The sequence below is a fragment of the Periophthalmus magnuspinnatus genome, chromosome 22 (genome assembly GCF_009829125.3).
Source record: "Periophthalmus magnuspinnatus isolate fPerMag1 chromosome 22, fPerMag1.2.pri, whole genome shotgun sequence".
In the NCBI taxonomy this organism is placed as follows: Eukaryota; Metazoa; Chordata; class Actinopteri; order Gobiiformes; family Gobiidae; genus Periophthalmus; species Periophthalmus magnuspinnatus.
The window spans coordinates 12,929,231-12,949,186 of NC_047147.1; the positions used below are offsets into that span (position 1 = coordinate 12,929,231).

General features: G+C 39.6%; 4 protein-coding genes across 8 annotated transcripts; 1 reads left to right on the top strand and 3 right to left on the bottom strand.

Moving 5' to 3' along the window:
- Nucleotides 1-8: 8 nt before the first annotated feature.
- On the bottom strand, nucleotides 9-6,950 carry srrm1 (serine/arginine repetitive matrix 1). 4 transcript variants are annotated; one of them, XM_055231301.1, is made up of 17 exons: nucleotides 6,878-6,950; nucleotides 5,868-5,957; nucleotides 5,673-5,795; nucleotides 3,794-3,964; nucleotides 3,646-3,731; nucleotides 3,359-3,565; nucleotides 3,092-3,277; nucleotides 2,724-2,843; nucleotides 2,434-2,639; nucleotides 2,280-2,354; nucleotides 2,112-2,198; nucleotides 1,901-2,036; nucleotides 1,740-1,826; nucleotides 1,215-1,655; nucleotides 958-1,138; nucleotides 729-870; nucleotides 9-626 (listed from the first exon to the last, which is right to left on the bottom strand). In XM_055231301.1, the coding sequence occupies exons 1-17, from the start codon at nucleotides 6,896-6,898 to the stop codon at nucleotides 613-615; spliced, it is 2,373 nt and encodes a 790-aa protein (XP_055087276.1). In that variant the 5' UTR covers nucleotides 6,899-6,950; the 3' UTR covers nucleotides 9-612. The 4 variants fall into 4 exon arrangements, with proteins under 4 accessions (XP_055087276.1, XP_033843538.1, XP_055087278.1 ...); XM_033987647.2 differs by having other exon boundaries at nucleotides 700-870; XM_055231303.1 differs by lacking the exons at nucleotides 5,673-5,795; nucleotides 5,868-5,957; nucleotides 6,878-6,950 and adding an exon at nucleotides 5,320-5,617 and having other exon boundaries at nucleotides 700-870.
- Nucleotides 6,951-7,559: 609 nt separating this feature from the next.
- Nucleotides 7,560-12,343, bottom strand: tdh2 (L-threonine dehydrogenase 2). Of its 2 annotated transcripts, XM_055231304.1 has the most exons (9): nucleotides 12,043-12,343; nucleotides 11,777-11,963; nucleotides 9,133-9,175; nucleotides 8,991-9,061; nucleotides 8,768-8,917; nucleotides 8,524-8,696; nucleotides 8,367-8,457; nucleotides 8,009-8,278; nucleotides 7,560-7,932 (listed from the first exon to the last, which is right to left on the bottom strand). In XM_055231304.1, the coding sequence occupies exons 2-9, from the start codon at nucleotides 11,961-11,963 to the stop codon at nucleotides 7,781-7,783; spliced, it is 1,137 nt and encodes a 378-aa protein (XP_055087279.1). In that variant the 5' UTR covers nucleotides 12,043-12,343; the 3' UTR covers nucleotides 7,560-7,780. The 2 variants fall into 2 exon arrangements, with proteins under 2 accessions (XP_055087279.1, XP_033844504.1); XM_033988613.2 differs by having other exon boundaries at nucleotides 11,777-12,343.
- Nucleotides 12,344-12,452: 109 nt separating this feature from the next.
- zgc:154055 (uncharacterized protein LOC556036 homolog) lies at nucleotides 12,453-16,228 on the bottom strand. Its single transcript, XM_033988611.2, is given in 13 exon segments — nucleotides 12,453-12,666; nucleotides 12,777-12,816; nucleotides 12,818-12,847; nucleotides 12,849-12,930; nucleotides 12,998-13,218; nucleotides 13,302-13,443; nucleotides 13,606-13,767; nucleotides 13,841-14,058; nucleotides 14,122-14,295; nucleotides 14,866-14,948; nucleotides 14,951-14,990; nucleotides 15,070-15,175; nucleotides 15,880-16,228. Coding segments are annotated over 13 exon segments (1,587 nt in total). The 5' UTR covers nucleotides 16,065-16,228; the 3' UTR covers nucleotides 12,453-12,562.
- A 564-nt stretch (nucleotides 16,229-16,792) lies between these two features.
- fam167b (family with sequence similarity 167 member B) lies at nucleotides 16,793-18,690 on the top strand. The gene is made up of 2 exons (XM_033988287.2): nucleotides 16,793-17,188; nucleotides 17,521-18,690. Exons 1-2 carry the CDS (start codon nucleotides 16,898-16,900, stop codon nucleotides 17,782-17,784), a joined length of 555 nt encoding a protein of 184 aa, XP_033844178.1. The 5' UTR covers nucleotides 16,793-16,897; the 3' UTR covers nucleotides 17,785-18,690.
- The last annotated feature ends 1,266 nt before the right edge of the window (nucleotides 18,691-19,956 follow it).

The window sequence follows — 19,956 nt, forward strand, 5'->3', positions numbered from 1 at the left end:
ACTGAAGACAATTTCTATAAAAACTTTTAATTCAGAAAGGATGACAAGAGCCAAGGACTTAACAAAAATTATAGCAGTCTCACAGAGTCATGTGTACATCTCAAATTATTACAATAAAAACAAAACAAAAAACAACAAAAAAAACATACCATCTCTGTGTGTGATTGAACAGGACTACTTCCATATCAGCAGGCTAAATATTGTCAAACATCTCCTAACACCATATGAAAATGTATTATAGAGCTGATTATAGCAAAACGTTCATGCACATTTGAAACCATCATGTATGTCATCAGATTTAATAGTAAATTGTGAAAACCACCAACTCAAACCAATATCCTGCGTAACTGCTTAAAAACATTTTAAGTTAGGATCATTAACAAATGTAATCAACATAATAATGAAAACTATTTAGCTTGTAACTAAACCGTAAAAAGAAAACAAATCCTCCAAATCTGTACATTCTAAACATGAGTTTGAGGTCAAAGCACACATAGTGGGTCACAACTGTATTTTCAGGACATTTGGGATGGAGACAACTGGGCTTTTCTCATTGACCTTAGCGCCTTTTCCCTCAAGTGTTTCTCCAAGTCATCCAGGCTATCCTCTACTTCACTCTCCGATTCCTGAAATAACAAAATCATAGCATATTAATTTACTATGCAATATGAAATTTGTTCCTACAAGTATAACATTAACCTTTCGTGAATCGACATCCTCCTCTGCACCTTGATTCTCTTGTCCATCTGCAGCAGCTGCCGCTGCCTTCTCCTTCTTATGCTTCTTATGTTTCTTGTGTTTCTTGTCTTTTTTATGTTTCTTCTCCTTCTTCTTTTTCTTCTTCTTTCCAGCAACTTCTACATCTGAATTCTGTAAAAGTTGAACAAAAACATGATGTTTGAAAAATACTATCCAAGACAAAATAAAGCTTAGCCCAAACATCCCATTCCCATTTACTTTGCTTGGGGACTGACTGGCAGAACCACTGCTGGCCTTCTTAGCTGGTGGAGGAGAAGCACTGGCAGAGCGTGAAGGAGATGGGGAAGCAGACATGAGCGTGGGTCGTTTTGGAGCGGTTGGCTGAGAGACAGAGCGAGATCTTGAGACTCTCCTAACAGGCTGCGGACTCGTGGAAGCTCTGTTGGAATAAAATTTACTTGTTAAAAAAAAAAAAAGTTAAACTACACCGAGTTGCTGAATGGAATCTTTTATACCTCTGGCCACCACGTGGTTCTGGGGTTCGCGAGACTCTTCGGATTGCCTTGTTATTTGGAGACCTCTGTTTTCGATAGCTGGATGGAGAGGTTTCAAAACGCCCCCGAGGACTGACAGAACCCCTAGGATTTCGGCCACGGTTTGCTGGAGATGGAGACGGACGGCTATCCCTTTTTGATCGAGCAGACAGGTGTGCTGGGCTCCTCCTGTGTCTGGGTGGAGATGTGGAGGAGGGAGGGGTACGACGCCTTTGAGCTGGAGAGCCCCTCCGCTTGGGTGACCTTGAAGGTCTTCGCTTGACCCCTGGAGAAGGGCGTCTTGGAGAACTGGACAATTTTCTTTTTTGAGGTGGCAATGGTGATGGGCTATAGCGACGCTGAATAGGAGGGGAGTAACGTCTAGGAGAAGGAGATCGTCTTCTGGGAGGTGGAGATGGTGACCTAGAAAACAAATTCATGTAAAATAAAAAAAACTTATGTCATAATAATGAATCTGTAGAAACACAAAATTATGATTGTATATACCTTCGTCTAGGAGACTGAGACCTTCGACGTCTGGGTGGAGAAGGAGTGCGGCGCCGACGTCCAGCCGGTGATAAAGAACGCCTTTTTCTACAAAAATAACATTTTTTCCTAATGAATATTGAACTAAAATAACAGCCATTATTGTTATACAGTTTTCAAACCTTGGTGAGGGATCACGATGTCGCCGTCGTGGAGAAGGTGTATGGCTTCGTCTTTTTCTGACATCTCCATTTCTAGCACCAGGTCTAGCTGCGGGTCTCTTTGGACTCTCATCTTCAGATGAAGATGATCCTGTATCTGAAGTGCAATGTCATAAATGTATAAGAAGGAGATTTACGGTCGATTACATTCTAAACAAAGGCTTAAATTTACCCGAGGATGACTGACGATTCTGTCTGCGATACTGACGGCGCTGTTGAACTGAATCTGCAGTGGCTCCCTTGTCATTTTTATCGTCTTCTAAAAATGGAAACATTAAATGATATTTAATTTATTGTTTATTTTTTCCAAAGACAAGAACAAATAAAATTAAAAAGTGACCTGATTCAGACGCTTCAGATTGTCTGGGCTTTGCATTATCAGATGGAGAATCACTTCGTGCACCTGGCTTAAAACCTGAAATAAAATATTTACTAAGTTAACATAAATGCTATACATATGAAGGTAGCCATGCCCCTGGTGACCCGTGTCTTACCAGAAGACCTGGGGGGAGACATGGAGCCACGGACTCGTCTCCTCACTGGAGATGAAGATCTTCGGTCTTTGGCAGCAGGGCTCATGGATTTGCCTGTGTGATGCAACAGTTTTCGTGGTGACGAACTTGATATTCTTTTTCTCATTGCTTTTCTAGGAGAACCAGATGAACTGCTGCCAGATGATGAGGCAGATCGAGAGCGCCTTCTGTAGGATAAACCACACGTGACTCTTTGTTAAGAAAAATATATATTTTTAGAAAAAGATCAATAAAATACAGCAATGTATTACCTTCGAACAGGAGAACGCCTATGTCTGTGTCTAGAGCTGGTGGGCCCACGTCTGGGTGGGCTTCTTCGACGAGGAGAGAGTCTTCGTCTGGGGCTTTGCCTTCTACGAGGAGAAAAAGACCTGCAATGGAATGATAACATTTTGTAATGTACAGAAGGTTTTTAATGTAATCATCTGGACACTATTTTGTGCAATCAAGGCTCCCATCCAGAAGCAATGACTGATAAAAATGGCATATGATTTTTTTGGGACCCCAAATGTCACAATAATAAAGGCAAAATCACAGCTGTCTCATGCAATTAAAAAGTATTTAACTTACATCAAATGACCTCAGACTCATTTACAAAAATGAAGTATAGTGAACATACCTGGAACGGGATCTGCGTCTCCGTGAGCGAGAATGAGAGCGGGAGCGGTGGTGAGGTCTGTCCCTCCTTCCGTCCTTCTCCCTTTCACGAGACTTTGGTCGTTCTTCTTTCTTTTGAGTCTTCTCTGGAGATGGTTCCTTAGCATCAGTCACAGAGTCTGCTTTCACAACGGCTGTGGTTGCATCACTATTGACGGATGTAAGAAAACATTATTATTGCAATTATGAGGTACAAGTGTGTCACACCTTGATTACACTCCACTCTAACCTTGTGGAAGAGGCTTCTTGAATAACTGGTTCTGGCAGACCTCCAGATGTGTCTGGCTCTGGGTCCAGTGCTTTGGTGGACATGGATGGAGGAGAGGAGGCAGCAGGTGCAGGGCTATGCCTGGGTCTTGGTGAGCGCGACAGGCTGCGCTTCCGGTCCCGCTTCACTGGAGATCTTCGCCGAGGTGATGGGGATCTTGTTTTTCTCCTAACCAAATCAAGATGAATAAAGGGTCAGGTCAGGTTTGAAAGAGGCAACATTAATAATAAAGTGTTTTAATTATTTACCTCCTTGGGCTCCTTGACTGAGCCCTGTCTTTTTCTTTTCTATCTTCATCTCCCTTCTTTAGAGAAGCAAGCTTCTCCTGTTCCAGCTACAAAAAATAAACATGTTTTAGAATTCAAAATAAAATACAGTTCTGTTGTTTTGTTTTACCTGTCTCAGTCTAATTTCTTCTTTCTTTTGTTCAAGAAAAGCAGAAGGGATGCCAGCTATGTTTTCCTGGGCACTAAGCAGCAGGGGCCACAAGTCCTTCATAAACTCTCGTGCATTCTTCCCATTCAGGAACCCTGTCAGGTTGATCTGCATCATTTTGGCATCAGGGTGCTGTAACATATAGATGGAGGACAGAAAAAAAAAAAACAGTACACTCATTAAAGTAACTGGAATAAAATGCTGAAAGGGTAGCGTCCACAATAGAGGACTGCCTACCCGGCCCTGACTAAATATTCAAAAAATAATGTCTGCATATGTAGCAATATTTACATCCATTATTACAGACATGTCTCTTCCCCATCCTTAATCCAAACAAAATTAAAAATGTGAAAAATATTGCACTGATCACAAGTTCTATGAAATCTATGTACGCTACCTGTAGGGAGACATTTTATCTAGAAACAAAATAGCATGCAGTTACAAGTTTGATTACATTACAACAAAAAAATAAAAATAAGCACTGGTAGAATACTTTGGTACTAATGACAACCCCCAAATTAATCCTTAATTCTAATCAATTACCCACCCATTTTTCCCGTCTCCCCACAGTCTACACTGTAGCAGTTAAACAAATAGCCACAATACAGAGTGCATTAAAACCCAACACTGCAAGTACAGATCCGGTGTCTTCAGTGAGTCCCGTGGGATCAGCGGGCATGGACCTCCCTTGGCTTGCTTCCGCCTCCCTATCGCTTGAGACTCAACCACCATGAGCTTATTGTTATATCATTTATCTAAATTGCAAGAGACGAACAAGCAATAATGAGTAAACAGTTACACAAGATGTTATATTCAACAACTAAAAAGAAAACCTATTGCATATGCACTACAATATAAAAGTAGCACTAACTCATTTTCAACGCTGACGTTACTGGTATAATAAACATACAAATAAAAATAAATATATTATAATGCAGTATATTTAAAAATCTATACTTGCCAGTGAGTGTAGTTGGGGAAATCTAAAATAAAAATTTTGCAACTGCCAGTGAGCACATTTCAAAAGGAAAACATGTTACAAAAATGCAAAAGTAACAAAACCTAAGGCTATGAGGCACGGGCACACTAATCCACAGAAGTCAGGTTTTCTTAATCAGTAACTTTTTTCCTATTCTTTATTGGACTATAGTTTAACTTAAAACCAAGCTGAAGACAACATTGTTATTTTAAAAGTTAAGAATGTACTATAACTGGGCACAATTGAGATAATTCCCTGTGCTTAAAGTCCATTTAAAAACGGTCACAAGTAGTCCTCGGGTCAAAGAATGACATCAAATTAGTGGTTTCAGCTTGGTGCTAGGATGCTCTCTAACTTTTCTGAAGTTAATAATTACAAAAAAAGTTGTCAAAACTTGCTATTCTAAAAAGGTTTTGCTTGATGCAATGAAACTGTAGGGAATATGAACACATCATTCATGGCCTGTCTTTGACTGACATGGTACTGGTAATCCCTATACACAACTCACCTCAAAACCACACACTGCATCATGAAGGGAGAGTTGGGCTCAGAGACTTTGGGCTCAGGAGAGAGCTAATTAGGTGTTGGTGCTATACTTCTGAAGCAAGGAATAACATCCATATTGGTTCAGGCCTTTTAAATCATAAATCACATCATCATTAGAAGACTGCTGCATAAAGGCACTTTGTATGACAAAAACAGGTCTACTCAAGTAGTTAGTTTTACCCACTGTTAATTTAGTCTCCAAATTTAATCTGAGTAGGATGTGCATTATCTGTATAGCCAACTTTAATTGACTAACAATGCTTTCTACAACAGAACTTTCCAAAAATAATAAACAAAAATGAAACTTGACATTACCTTCTCCTCGAGCTGATTAAATATAAACTCAATGACGACATCATCTTCAAATCCCAGAATTTCTGTCACTTGATGTGTAATCCAAGGTTTGATGACTTCTAAGTTGACTTTGGTCATGTCCACCTTTTGAGGAAAATCACGGTTACTAAATCCACACATTTGTCATTGACAAAAGAGAGAATGTAAACCCTGTACCTTCTTGTCAAGACATTCTGCAAATTTCAGCTGCTTCAGGAGCTTCTTGTGCTTGTTGCTGAAACGATTATCTTGCTCAGCACTTGTGCCCTGAAAGAAAATTCCACAATTTAGGGCCTGCTCTAATATGCAAAAATCATAATCACGATTATTTTCCTCACAATTTAAATAAGGATTATTTCAAACGATTTACTTCAATGTAATTAACATGTACAGAAAGTATAGACCTGATATATTTATTAGTAGTTTTTGTAAGAGTTCTGCCTTAATACTTATGATTTCTAAAGTAACTTTGCTCTTGTTAAGAGTGGCAGCACGGGCCCACATCATTCTGTACATAAGTTTATTTGTATTTTCGATTAAATTCGATTAACTCCACAGTCCCGATTTATACCGTTTTTCATGTTAACAGCAAGATGTCATACGATCATAAACTTTTTTTGTGTTAATGTGTAATCAGTTTTAACACCAGGATGGACTTAGTACACGCTGAGGCCTATCAAGCAAGGTAAACCAGACATTCACATCAGCAAAGCTGCTGCAGAGGATATGAACAACAGGTGCGGTAAAACTCATTTAATAAAAGCTGCGTTTTGTGCAACTTCAGTTTAGCTAACGATAGCTCGTGTATGTAATAATGATCGATCGTGACCAGCTCATGGAGACGGCAGCGAAGCACCGCCCCGGCGCCATCTTTGTAGTGCTAACGCGTTAGCAATGCCGTCTCACTTGCCCGTTTACTGGAATATATTCTTATGTAATAAACCAAACACCATTTGACAAGACGGTAAAACACAGAGAAAACGATTATGGTCCAAAATGTACGAAATGCGAGAATTCAAATGAAGATATACATTTTAGCAAAACAGCGTTAGCAGCATGCTACATCCTCATTTGATGTGGAGTCCAAATGGCCTGCACTTAAATATCAACCGAGTTTAAAATCAACACGATACGAAGAAACAAGAACAGCACGAAGTTTAACACTGATGAAAATATAAAACTCTTACGCGGAAAAATCCCGCGTCCATTGTGGTGAAGTGTTGATATGAGACGCGCTGAGACGTGTGGCTCCGGCCGAAAAGAACGAGGTTGGACAGTGCGCCCCCCACAGGCAACAACATGTACTGCGTTGACTTAATGAAAAATCGGAGCCTACTGCAGGATGTAGGCTATGTCCAAATAGTTGTTTGAAACTAGCTGTATTATATTGTTATATTAGTCAAATTAAATGACATAAAAAATATAACCAACCATGTGTCATTCTCTAATTTAGGTTGGCTTCTTCCTATGGGCTTCAATGTTACAACCAGGCAATAAAAGAGTCAAGGTTGATAGACGAGTTTAATCACGCTGTTGTGGAAGACAGTATGTTCACATTGAAAAATGAGGTATTTATTGTCAGGCTAATCGACATTACTATAACAATCACAACACAACAGGCTCTGCATCAGCTGGAAAAAAAAAATTAATATTATTATTTATTAGTAGCCTATGTTTTTGTTTTTAGAAATTAACACTACACTACCCTATATATGGTTCTGTTTGTGATAATGTAAATATGTATTTGTTAATACAAATTATATAAAAATCACACTGGCAGCAAAACATGAAAGAATATGTGACTGCATTTGAATGGAAAAATGTTATTTTATAATAGTAATTACTAATTATTTTGTAGATGATGTTGTAAAGCCTGGTGTATGATATTATTGCATTATATAGAAAAAATCTTACAAATGAAAAATATCTTTATGTAAATAAAATATATGATTACAATTAAATCAAAGGTGACAAAATAAAATGTACAGTTCCCTGAAAAATTATGTTTACAGTAATTTCTCACTATGTTTTGTTTTCCAGACAAATCTTCTAATATATTTTACAATGTATGAGGTGTTCTTTAAATTCTTTTATAATGAGTTCACATGCAATCCTTCGCTGGTCCTTTTGCTCCGAATTGTATGTAGCATATCTGACACAAGCTCTTCCAGTCCAAACGCTGGTGCCCAACCCCAATCTCTCCTTGCATTTGAGTCATCAAATCTCACTGGCCAACTGTCAGCTGCAATGTGGAAAATTATCATTTTGGAACATATAAATAATTAGTGCAAAAACAAAGCAACCTTTCAGTTACATACCAATTGTCTGGCGCACAGAATCAGGACTGTAGGTAACTTTGAGTTGAGGGAGATGCTTGCGTATTTCCTGCGCCACTTCTTCTGGAGTGAAGCTCATTGCTGCAATGTTATATGTACGTAAAGAAAGCTGGCACTCTGGAGCTTGCATGAACTCCACAGTAGCTCGATGACAATCTGAGATATGCATCATTGGAAGGCGAGTGTCTGGACGAAGGTAACACTCATGGTGACCTGTACTGAGAGCATCATGAAAGATCTGAACTGCATAATCTGGAAACAGAGAACCTATTTTTAAACTCTTGCTTTAGTCAACACTTAATTAATTAACAAAATATAGAGAAATATAATATAAAATTACCAGTTGTTCCTCCACCAGGTGGTGTATTTACAGATATCACCCCTGGATAACGCAGGCAACGAAAGTCCAAGCCATGTTTATGATGCAGATACTAAATATAGATATAAAATTGGTTAAGGCTGAGAAACTAATATTCTTTTTGCAAAGAATGCCCTACCTCTCCCATTAGTTCTCCATGCACTTTGGAGACCCCATAGATTGTTCGAGGTCTTTGGACACATAGGTCGGGAACTGGGTCGCGTGGTGATGAGGGACCAAATGCTCCTATGGTACTAGGAACAAAGAGGCGAAGGCAGTTCTCAAGAGCCAAGTCCAACACATTGTGGAGGCCTATAAGATTCAGATACATAGTTAAATGAATGAATATTAATGATCTCAGATTAAATGGTATTTATACTGACCTGTAATATTTATTTTGCGAGCCAGTGCCACATTTGCCTCACCTACAGCACTAAGCAGGGCACTATAATGAACCAGCCAAGTGATCTGGTTATTTATAATCAGTTCTCTAAGATGCTTGTAGTCCAGAACATCAGCATATACAAATGGGCCTGTTATAAAAATGCAATGAAAGCTTAAAATTTAAATGGAGGTTTAAACAGAAAATGTTAAACACTGCCATACCGCTGCGAAATATATGTGGTGGTGGCTTCTTAATATCTGATAGAATCACATTATCTGTCCCATACTGTTTCCTACAAATAAATGAATAGTTATTAAATACGTTTGAAGGAAATGCAAACAATTACATGTTTATGCCTGTTACCGAAGCATCTCCGCAAGCCCCATGCCCAACTGCCCCAGACCACCTGCAATAAAAAACAAAGTTTTATCAAAACTTTTTAAAATTCAAATATTTAAAGGTATACCTTTGGAGGAGTTTATACCACCTGCTTGTCCCCATGGAGATTTGATTGCTTGGCCAGGAATGTTCCACAATATGATATTAAACACAGCCCATCTATCTCTATGGACACAAGCAGGTCACACCACGAGGTGTATTCCCATGTAAATTCCCCAGCATCTTCTCACAACCAGCTTTTTGGCTATTGTCTCGTTTGATATTCTGATTAGATCGTGAGCGCCCAGTCTCAATCTTTAAATGAGAGAGGTACATATTACCAATTCAGTACCCATTAAATATGGTAGCCCTTATCCCCCAACAGACACAGCCTGAGAGACACATATTAACCAGCACATAGTCTGACATTTTTATCCATATTAGAAAAAACAAAGACACTCCCTTTAAGGATGTGTTAAAATACCTGTGGCGGTTTGACATTTCCTACACTAATGATTTATGGCCATACCAGTTTGTCAGTGCTGTATCAGGTCAGATCTAAAGGCTAAGAAAGGCCCAGCCTGCTTAGGACTTGAATGAGAGACCACTGTGAATAAAAAGTGCCACAGTGGGGCAGCAATGGCTCTGTCGCAATCTGTAGTTGTTTCCTTAAGCAAGACACTTCAAAAACTTTGTTTAGAATGAATCTGGTCTCTATGTGTGTGGGGGGGTGTGGGTGTGTGTGTGTGGGTGTGTGTGTGTGTGTGGGGGGGGGGGGGGGTGCATGCATGTGTGTGAGTGTGAGAGTGTGTGTGGATGTGTGTGTTTGGTTTACTGTTTGCTTAAACTGAAAGGGCTTGTGTGCACTGTTCCCTCTAAGCCGCGCGCGTGCGCAATTGACACGGTCTCCGCGCACAGAAAATCTGTGCTGCGCACAAAAAAATCGAACCGGAGTTGAAAATAAAATAAACACACAACAATTCATTCTGCGCTATTTTTCAATGTGAGTCAGTGAGTGTGACCGGGGACGAGCTGCTCCAGACAATTATGTGATTCACAAACGTATTTGCGCAGCTTATCAGCGTTATTGACAGGCGTCCTCATGCGCCGCTACCAGAGTTTTAGCCGATGTGGCCGATGTGGAGTGAAAACTCGCTAATGATACTAAATGTTTAACCCCTGAACGTTCCGACGGCCCGCCCTCGGGCAAAGATCCGCGCGTAAAATTACGCGCGCGTAATTGCGTAATTTCACTCACTGTTTTGCAGCAGTTTTGCGTCTTTAAACATGACGAAACGGACAAAACAAAGGAAGTACGCGACCGAGGACACTGTGGATGTTTGTACAAGTTAAACTAGAGGCATCTCGGACCCGGAGCGGTTCGTGGAACCGAGTGAAGATCTCATGATGGACTCAGGAGCAGAGGACCTTATGTTTTGATGGACTGGATGCTGTTCCTGGTCGGTAAGCGTAGTTTATTCTGCTGTTGACTTAATTGTCAACAGCACACCCCCCCCCCCCCCCCCCCCACACACACACACACACAATGACAGCACTAAGGACACAATGACAGAAGTTGGTCTGAGCGGGACTCGATTCTCCAATCTCTGTCACAGAATGACTGTCACATGTACAGTGTATTTTTAGTTTCCAATGTGTGTTTGTTTACATTTTGATGTGTGTGTGTGTTTGTTCACTGTTTGCAGTGTGTGGTTTGTAAATATATATTTATTTAGACCCATACCACTTGTTTTGAATATATTTTATATACAAATACACATTGTATATTGTGTTTTGATATGATATATAAATGTACAGTAATAGAGCAGCTGGGTGTGCAGATACAGATTCCTCTCAGTGTGTATTGGTCATTGACTGTCACTAGTTTATGAGTTGTAAAAATCAAATGATTGTGTCATATACTGAAAAAGAGTTACCGGACTGTCTCCCAGACCACAGTAGGACAATCTCACTCAGTGCACAAAGCTTCACACAATGGCTTATACTCATAATACAATTCAGAGCTTTATCATAAAAATGTTAAGTGTGTTTTCAATATTGGAGTTTACAGTTGTCTTGGTTTGGTTGGAAGCTCATGTTTTGCCATAGTTAAAATTAAATTTTTATACTTCCAATAGCATTAACATACTACACAGCTCATGAGCAAGATTTTTGTCATTTTCATTGTATAAGTGGCTAAAGCACTTAATTAAAAGTCTTATAACAGAAATGTAAATGTGGTAATTTAATTCTTTTAATAAACCATTTAACTTGGATGGATGCGATGCAGCATGACCACAGTGCGCACGTCTGATTTTGATCACAGTGGTCCATGGGACCGCTCAGGGAGTTTGTGTGTTTGCTCAGACTCGTGAAAAATTAGAGGGAACATTGCTTGTGTGTTCCAGACCATTGTTCCCCTCACAAAAGTGAGAGAAAGCTTTTATCCTCCACACTGTCTTTCTGTCGCCCTTTTATATCCAGCTCTGTTTGAACACTGCCTATTGTAATGACCCTGTGAGGGCCTGAAACAGTAGGGTGTAGTATTGTAGTATATAGAACTCTTGTCAATAAGAGTATAGACAATTTGTTCAAACAAATATGATTAAAACATTGACATATGTATTACCTGTAATCAGAACTTTGGGCTTTTCCTGAGAAGAAGGAACATTGCTGTTCTCCAGCTGTCTCCAGCTGCTCATCTGCCTGGAGAACCGGCCTAAGCTTGACAAACACTGGCTCCTGGTGAGAGCACATTGCCTCCACAGTAAGTGGCCCAGAATGTTGGACGCACAGGCATGCACACAGCGCTGCATCTCAATTTACAAACCCAATAACAAGAAAATAAATGTTAGTCAAACATATTACTACAAGACTTAGAATATGAAAACATACCTGTATTATTTCTATGCCAAGCACTTTGATCCAATCCCAGAACAGAAGTTACTTCCAAAGGAATTCCTTTTTCCTGAACAGTAGAGTTTCTTTGGATGTGAAAGTCAGATGTATCTAATTGCTCATTGTGTATGCTCATGCATTACTAAATGAAAACATGAGTCCAATGTGTAACGTAATTCCGTGTGCCATGGCTCATAGTTACATTAGGCAGTACCACAGTCTCCTGCTCACAGCCCTATGTGTGAAAAACACACAGACTTGCTGTGCACAGGGATTTGTATTGTGAAGAGTGTTTAGCTGAGCTTAACAGGACTGGGAGGTGTGTCACTCAACCGCCTCGTAACTTTTTATTAAAGGGCCAATGAAATAAACATTGGCATTAACTTTCTAAAATAATAACAACAATCAGCTCCTTGTAAAATTCATTTATAAAAGTAAACAATCAACTGTATAAAATGTGATGGACAGTGAAATACTGACTGCAACAATCAGCATTGTTTAAGCACACTGGGGTTCATCATCTGCTGGGTGCTAGCTTTCCCCACTCAGTTATCATGTTTCTTATCTCCTCCTGAGCCTCTTCAAGATGCCGATTCTGTGGAGTCCATCTTAGGAAAAACCCTATGAAAATATACACAACACAATAGTACAGTATAGTAAAGTATAGTATAATATAATGTACCGGTAATATAATACAACATAATATTTAACATATCTCAAACATAACATACCTCTCCAGAGCTGCAGAGACTGTGGGTGTACTGAGGGCCAAAATTGCCAAATCATTGAGCTCATACAGGGGGATTGCTGTACACCTCTCTCTCCATCGGACTCAAGAGAGCACGGAATAAACAGTAGGTCTTCTCCTTTACTCCCATGACATACCTGGGAATTTTATTTTTAAAAAGAAAATAAAAACTGAGCAATTATTTTTAAAATCTCATAGACTAACCTCTCCTGTTCTGTGTTACACAGGAAGGTGCCATAGTTAGAGGCATATGCCTCTGTTGCTAGTTTTAATAACAGAGCCTCAGAGAAACCCAGTGCCAGGGGGAACTGTCTCCACAGCTGCCACACACAGTCCAACATCAGCAAGAAGACTGGGGACTCCTGCTGGAGGCGGGCATGTGAATAGGCTGAGTGTGCACATCGCTGTTGGAAAGGATGCCCTGCCTAAAATGAAAAAATGGAAAACAACAAATTATAAAAACAAACACAATGTTAATTTAAAAAATTATTGGTAATACATTTCTCACCTGCACCCACTCTCTCTCCAGCAGATGCAGGAATCCTTCCAAAGTCCGACAGCTTGGGTCCATAATGAGTTGGGCCAATGTGCTGATGAGCAAAGACGTGTCTGTTCCTTCAGAGCCATGAACAAGAACTGAATGGCCATCCCTGTTGTTAAATCAAAATATTTGGCTTTACTGACTCATTATACAGTACAAACCTACAGACCTATTGTTGTATTTATTATACTTTTAAGGACAGCAAATACATGTACAAAAACATTTTAAACTAAATGTGATTTTTGTAAACTTTCTATACTGTATTATATACCTCTCAACACACTCTGCTACCAGACCAGCAGTTGACAGAGCAGTTTGGACATGTGAAAGCCATTTGGAGTTCTCAAGTTTACTAAGCCAGCGGTCCATATTGTGCGACTCATCTGCGCAGGCCTCAACCAGTTTAATAAGACTTTCTTGCAGTGCTTTACCCCTGAAAGAAATGGTATTGAGAAATAATAGCTGGTGAATTGCTGTTAATAAGACAAACATGAAGGTGCACTGACTTCTCTATGTGTCTATGCAGTCTCCTCCAGCTGCTATAATATGACTTTGGTTCAAATCCTCCTCCTGTCATCCGTGCCTGCTGGGACTGCTGACTGGAACGAGTGTCAATGATGTAACCCTTATCTGAACTTCCAATCACAGCCTGTAGAAGGCGCTCATCTTCCCCACAGCGTTTCCTATTGGCTCCTATCAAAGGCTGACTACTCCGTATTATAACCTGCAATGAAACTCAGGTCAATTAAAATACATGACATAAGCCCATTAAAGTGAAAACACTTACCATTCCATTTTTATGATGATAGTAGCACAGAACAGGGAAACGTCCCCCATGTCTGAATTTAGCCACTTTTGTCAATGTTTCATCATCTATAGATTTGGGGACGATGACCAATGGGGGGTAGGAAGGACAGACTGAATAATCCTTGTTCACAGTACTCAGCCTCCATAGAGAGGTCTAAAAAACAGAAAATAAAAAAAGTCAATAAACAATTTAAGTCATCTTCTACAACTACTTTAATCTTCAACTGATGAACAACCAGTTCCTCAAATTCAGGATATCATACATGAAAGTGGATGTCAAATAATAAAAAAAAAATGTGTAGAACTTTTTTGCTGTACCAAAATCACAGCCATTGCCCACTTCTGTTACAGTTTTCTGTTTATAGAGGAGGCTTGATATGTGTAATGTGTTCATCCATCTAACCAATCCCTATGATGACAGGACAAAAATAGGCCTGGGAAAGTTGTCTCTTTAAATCGCATGCAACACACCAAGGTCAATTAGAGACTTTATATTCTCTCAGGAAGTGTATGCACAAATCAAGCTGTAAGTAGAGCAAGCTGAAGTCATGGAAAAATAAACACAAATCTAAAGAGGGACATTAAAAACCACAACCCTTCACCCCTGTTCATCTTCTGCTTCCTTGCAGTTTTCCTGCCAGGAAACTGGTATTGCATCATTAGAGGGAGAAATTCCCTCTATATGTCTAACTTTTAAATATAGAAAAAATGTTATACTTCTTACAAGCCCTTTTGTTTCTCTGAAGAATTGTTCAGGAGTTGAAAGTCCCCACTGACCATCCAAGCTCTGATTTGAAGGTCTGTAGAGAAAGGATACATCTCCGGCACACTGTCGAGATTGGACAGGGTCTAACAGGACAAAATAAAGAAAGAAAATTAGTGATCTTGATAAGAGAAATTTTAATTCTTTAAAATCAATCATTGGTACCTCAATTGAACGTGCAATGTTGAGACACTGCTCCATGCCTGGGATATCAATCTGGATCACACGCAGGTCCTTACATTTGATCGTAATTGTGCCTGAGGAGCTTGACCTTCAAAAACAATGGAACACTAAGAAAAGAATCCCAGAATATTCTATTACTTTCACTTTACCAGAAATCCACTTTGTCATGTTGTAAATGCTATGTCATATGTGTAAAGAGTGGGTTGGGTGACATTTCTCATACTTCAATTTATGTAAGCAAACAGTGGAATGTCCTGGAATGTTTCACAGTATGGCATTTAACTCATCTATATCCATGGAGACAAGCAGGCCAGGTTACAGGTAAAATGCAATGCACGTATTCTTGAGCTATAAAAACTCTTGTCATTGAATAAAACCAGATCAGATAAGTTTAATGGCATGTTGTGAAAATTTACAGGCAAAAAAGCAGTTTGATGGAGTACTGGTGGAATGTAGACCATTTTGGCAAAGCTTGAGCAAATAGCGTGTTAAAACTACAGTAGCACAGTATCAGATTCAAGTTATTCAGAGTTTTCAGAATTTTCTGAGCAGTAAAGTCACACGTAGCCCACAGAAATGACCATTGCAACAAGCTGCAACACAACACAAGCTCATTTCAAACCTTTCACCGTGGTCAGCAAAAGAAAACAGACTGGAATAGCCCAAAAGGTTTTCCACACTGGTTAAAGAAAAAGGAGGAATATTTATGTCATGCATGTGAATAGGCACAGGTTGAGTTACACGTATAAAAATGAAAAATAAAAAAAATAAAAAACTTTTGAGGTCTTTCACCTTTTCTCTATTGCATCGATGTTTCGGAGCAGCAGTAAAACCTGGCTGCAGTTTTGGTCCTCTCTGTCCGAGAAGAGGAGGTGGTGTCCCGTTATGCACAGTGCGCCTCTGCCCGGTGGGTGTAGCGGCTGCCGGAGAACAACATCCTCCACATTGGCTGTTTTTATGTGCTCGGAGAACTGCATCAGCTTCCAGTTTAAACCAAAAATAAAAGACTCGAAGGCTACAACGCGTTGGCTCTTATACAGACCATCTCAGTACAATCAAAACGAAAGTGAAGCAGCTCTGTTTGGTTAAGATCCTGTAACCTGTCTATAAATCACTTTCAGTTTTGTCTCCAATGAAAAAGTCTAATGAACCAAATGTTTCTATCCACTACTAAGTGAACATAGGCCAAGTCACACTTAAAATGTGTTTAAGCAACAAAAGACGGAAGTGCACGTTTCCTGTGAACGACAATTCTCAGAAACTAGCGCAGTTTGTTTCATGACCGTGAAACCGTAGTATACAGCATCTCCACTAGATGGCAGCAAATTCAAATAAAGACTGGAGAGCAGGATACACAGCGCCCAAATGCTCTGCAGGGTCTGGACCAAAACACTTGATAGTATACCATAATTAATAGGCTATTTGCCATACTCTTTTCGTCCTATAATTCTTAACAAGAGCATAGGCCAATTAAAACAATATGAATGGAAAAACAGAGCATAACACTGGGCCTGATGATTAATGATTTGCATTCGTGTGTAACAGGGAGGGCAGATAATAAGATTTTCATTTATTTATTTTTTTTACTAATAAAAAGTAAATCTAATCACCATTCAACTGGCAGGTTGGTTAAAATATAATGATGGGTTATAACATTGTTAGACATTGCCCAGCCTCCTCCTATCCCGTGTGGGATGGCCCAGTGCTGCTGCTCCTTATCTTCCTATAAAGGAGGGAAAGACCTGTTGCGCGTTATTCGGCAAATTGTCAAACAAGCAAAGGATTGAATGTAATTACCGATCTTGTTGCAATGGATTCTAGAGAAAATGAAGATGGATCGTCCTCCTCCGAGGGAGATCCAGAGGATTTAGACAGTTTAAAGGCTCTCACTCAGAAGTTAAAGTTACAGACCCGCAGACCATCCTATCTGGAGTGGCAGGAGCGCGTACAGAGCAGACCTTGGAAGAACAGCTTTACGGCTGACTGCTCAGAAGAAGTTGTACCCGCAATTTTGAGAAATGAGCACTCACAGTTAGTGTACGAAACATTTGTGGAATTTGATACAATTGATGATGCTTTGGAGTTTTTGAGGAAAGAGCTGGTGAGTTATTCCATGAGCTACAAATAAATACAACTTTAAAGGTGATAAAGATAAACGAATTGCATATAAATGTTTGACTAGCCTATTGATTAATAAGTCAATATGCAATAATCCTTCAGGCATCAAATACAGCTTTATTTACTAACCAAATGCATACTTTTTTTGAAATGCAAAAAGCATTAAGTGTTTTGGGAAGTACATTTTTTGCTACTTCCTCTATTTCTTTTGTGAGTGCCTCTCATAAAAGAAATAAATGACACTGTAGTGATTTATGAGAACACACCTGTTCATTAAGCACACATTAACAGTTTACTCTCTGCTTCTCGGACCAGAGAGAGATGCAGCTTCAGGACAACCGCCTGGCACGACAGCTGATCCGTCTGCGCAGTGAGATCCACCTCCTCAAAGTGGAGCAGGTGTGCAACAGGCACAAGGAGATGCTGGAGGACGCTACCTTTGAGCTGGAGGAGTGCGGTGAGGAGTCCGACCTGCTCTGTGACATCCCCATGAAGGCCGCATTTGCCCTGTCCACCCCCCTCAAGCACATTGGTCTCACCAAGATGAACATCAACTCCAGGCGCTTCTCTCTGTGTTAATCCTCTAACTGTTTGTGGCCACATCACAAGACGGACCACCTACTCCAGAGCTGTTCCTCTGGCACGCAGACAGATCCAGTCTGGAGAGCAAAGACGTGATTTTAAGAGGCTGTTTCATGCTCCAGTAAGGCCTGAGTGTGCAGAAGCAGATAAAGAAATGCTCCTAACTCAGTCCACTGTCCAGAGTGAAATGTCACAATGAGCATTATGTGCAATATTTTAAGACTGAGATTAATGCATTCTGACTCGAGGTGAGGTATCTTTCTCCATGTCTAAGGAATAGGGCTGTATAATAATCTGCAAATAACAAAATATCCAGTTTTTGTAAAAGTACATCTTTCTGGACCTGTAGTTTAGACCCTTAAAACACGGGATTGTATTATAAAACATTATACATAAATAAGTCAATGACAATGTGCACTCTGAGTCTGTAGCCCTCCTAAGAAAGCAAACATACTGGTACATTCCTTGTGGTCTTATGACTTGTGCTTTACCTTCACAGAGGTGACATCCATAGTCACAAGCCATGGAAGGTCATTTTTACACCTCTCCTTCATGCACCAAAAATATCTCTACAGCACTGTGACAGGACACAGAAGGCTGTGTCTAATGCCTCCACTTAAACCCCACTCTAGATTATTGATGGAACTGAAACCAAACTGCAAAAAATATATATAAAAAAATAAAAATCTGAATATATTGTTGTCCTCAGATTATGCCCTCGGGAAAAAAAAAAAAAAAATGAAATGGACTTTTTTGTTGACACTGTAATGCCAACTCAAAACATTACAACATTCTGTAACCAATTTTGTATTGACTAATTTTTCGCTAATATTCTATAATATTATTTGTATTTCAATTGTGTCAAAAACATGACAATTAAAAACTGTTATGTGTACAATTATATTTCTCAAGTCCCTCATCATGCATCTGTTGTCAATAGTATTTTACCATCTACCCTCAATGCTAAACCTTTCTCTGCACAGTAGTTTCCTTTTCCTCTGGCCTGTACAGTGCAGCATCTGAACATATGAGTGAGGCCCTAGAGGGATGAGCACCACCAGAACACAATTAGTGAAAGAAGCACCCGAATGTTCCGTGGCAATGTGTGGCAAAGTGAGAGCATTATTCAAACAAACATGAAGCAACACTCATGACCTCATGTGACTTGAGACCTCAGCAATAAAAAGAACATGTAAACGAATATCAAAAAAGAATGTATGAGTGAACACTGCACAGCTTCAGGGTCGACTGTGGTGAAGGCTTTTACAAAAGAACAGACAGTTGTATTCTGTATCCACATTTGCTCTTCAACCATTCCTACTGAATCTTCTCTCATATATTTATGACTTATGTGGTATTTTGTGTAACACATTTAAATGGCATAATCCTCAGATGTCAAAGTAATATAAGTTTGGTCACAAGACAGTTTAAATGGGACAGACTGCACCTGCATCTTCAAATAGCTGATAGGATCTTATTGTGATTGCGTAACAGAATATGATTTCCAACCACTTAAGGAAGTATCCATAACCGAGGTCAACAGGAAGAGAGGAATTTCTTCTCAAAATAGTACCAATGAATGCATAAGCTTATTACCACTCTAAAATGCTTAGACATACTTAACAACATTCACTGCACAAATGGGTTACATTATGACACATGTTCTGTGGCAAAGAGGCAAAGATGTCAGTGCACTTCCTGTAATGTTTGGACTGACTTCCTGCCTGTATGTTGTGTAGCAGACGCTCTCACCGCAAGTTGATGTGGTCCACACCAGATTCTGCTAAAGAGTAGAAAAAGTCTGAACAATCCGTAAATAGATGATTATGAACTGAATAAAACACATTTGCATAAATATATTTTGAAAGAATCAAGAATAGCATTTATTTATAAATGACGAATGGCCACAAAGTGTAAACCACACGCTGATCAAAATAGACTTGTTGTACACAAATATCATTGCTAATCATGGCCTATTATCTGTAGTCATTGTAGACATGTTATCATTGCATAGGTCTTTCCATTGTCTCATACACCTTATGAGGGGATTGGAATTTACCATGCAGACTCCTACATAACGAAAAGAGGTGTCCTGACCACCTTGACATGAAGCCTCTAACGTTCCCATGTAAACACACAGCTGCACGTTGAGCACCTGTCTATAGCACA

Bases quoted from the DNA above. Each gene is read 5' to 3' on its own strand.
- srrm1 (XM_033987647.2), bottom strand. From the start codon at position 6,898: ATGGACGCGGGATTTTTCCGC. The intron at 2,355-2,433 runs GTAAGACACGGG...ATTTTATTTCAG, and splicing joins GTCTCCCCCCAGGTCTTCTG to GTTTTAAGCCAGGTGCACGA. The intron at 1,139-1,214 runs GTATAAAAGATT...TTATTCCAACAG, and splicing joins GAACCACGTGGTGGCCAGAG to AGCTTCCACGAGTCCGCAGC.
- fam167b (XM_033988287.2), top strand. From the start codon at position 16,898: ATGGATTCTAGAGAAAATGAAGATGGATCGTCCTCCTCCGAGGGAGAT. The intron at 17,189-17,520 runs GTGAGTTATTCC...TTCTCGGACCAG, and splicing joins AGTTTTTGAGGAAAGAGCTG to AGAGAGATGCAGCTTCAGGA.
- tdh2 (XM_055231304.1), bottom strand. From the start codon at position 11,963: ATGCAGCGCTGTGTGCATGCCTGTGCGTCCAACATTCTGGGCCACTTA. The intron at 9,176-11,776 runs GTAATACATATG...TTTTTATTGCAG, and splicing joins GCCCAAAGTTCTGATTACAG to GTGGTCTGGGGCAGTTGGGC. The intron at 8,458-8,523 runs GTAGGGCATTCT...ATCTATATTTAG, and splicing joins ATGGAGAACTAATGGGAGAG to TATCTGCATCATAAACATGG.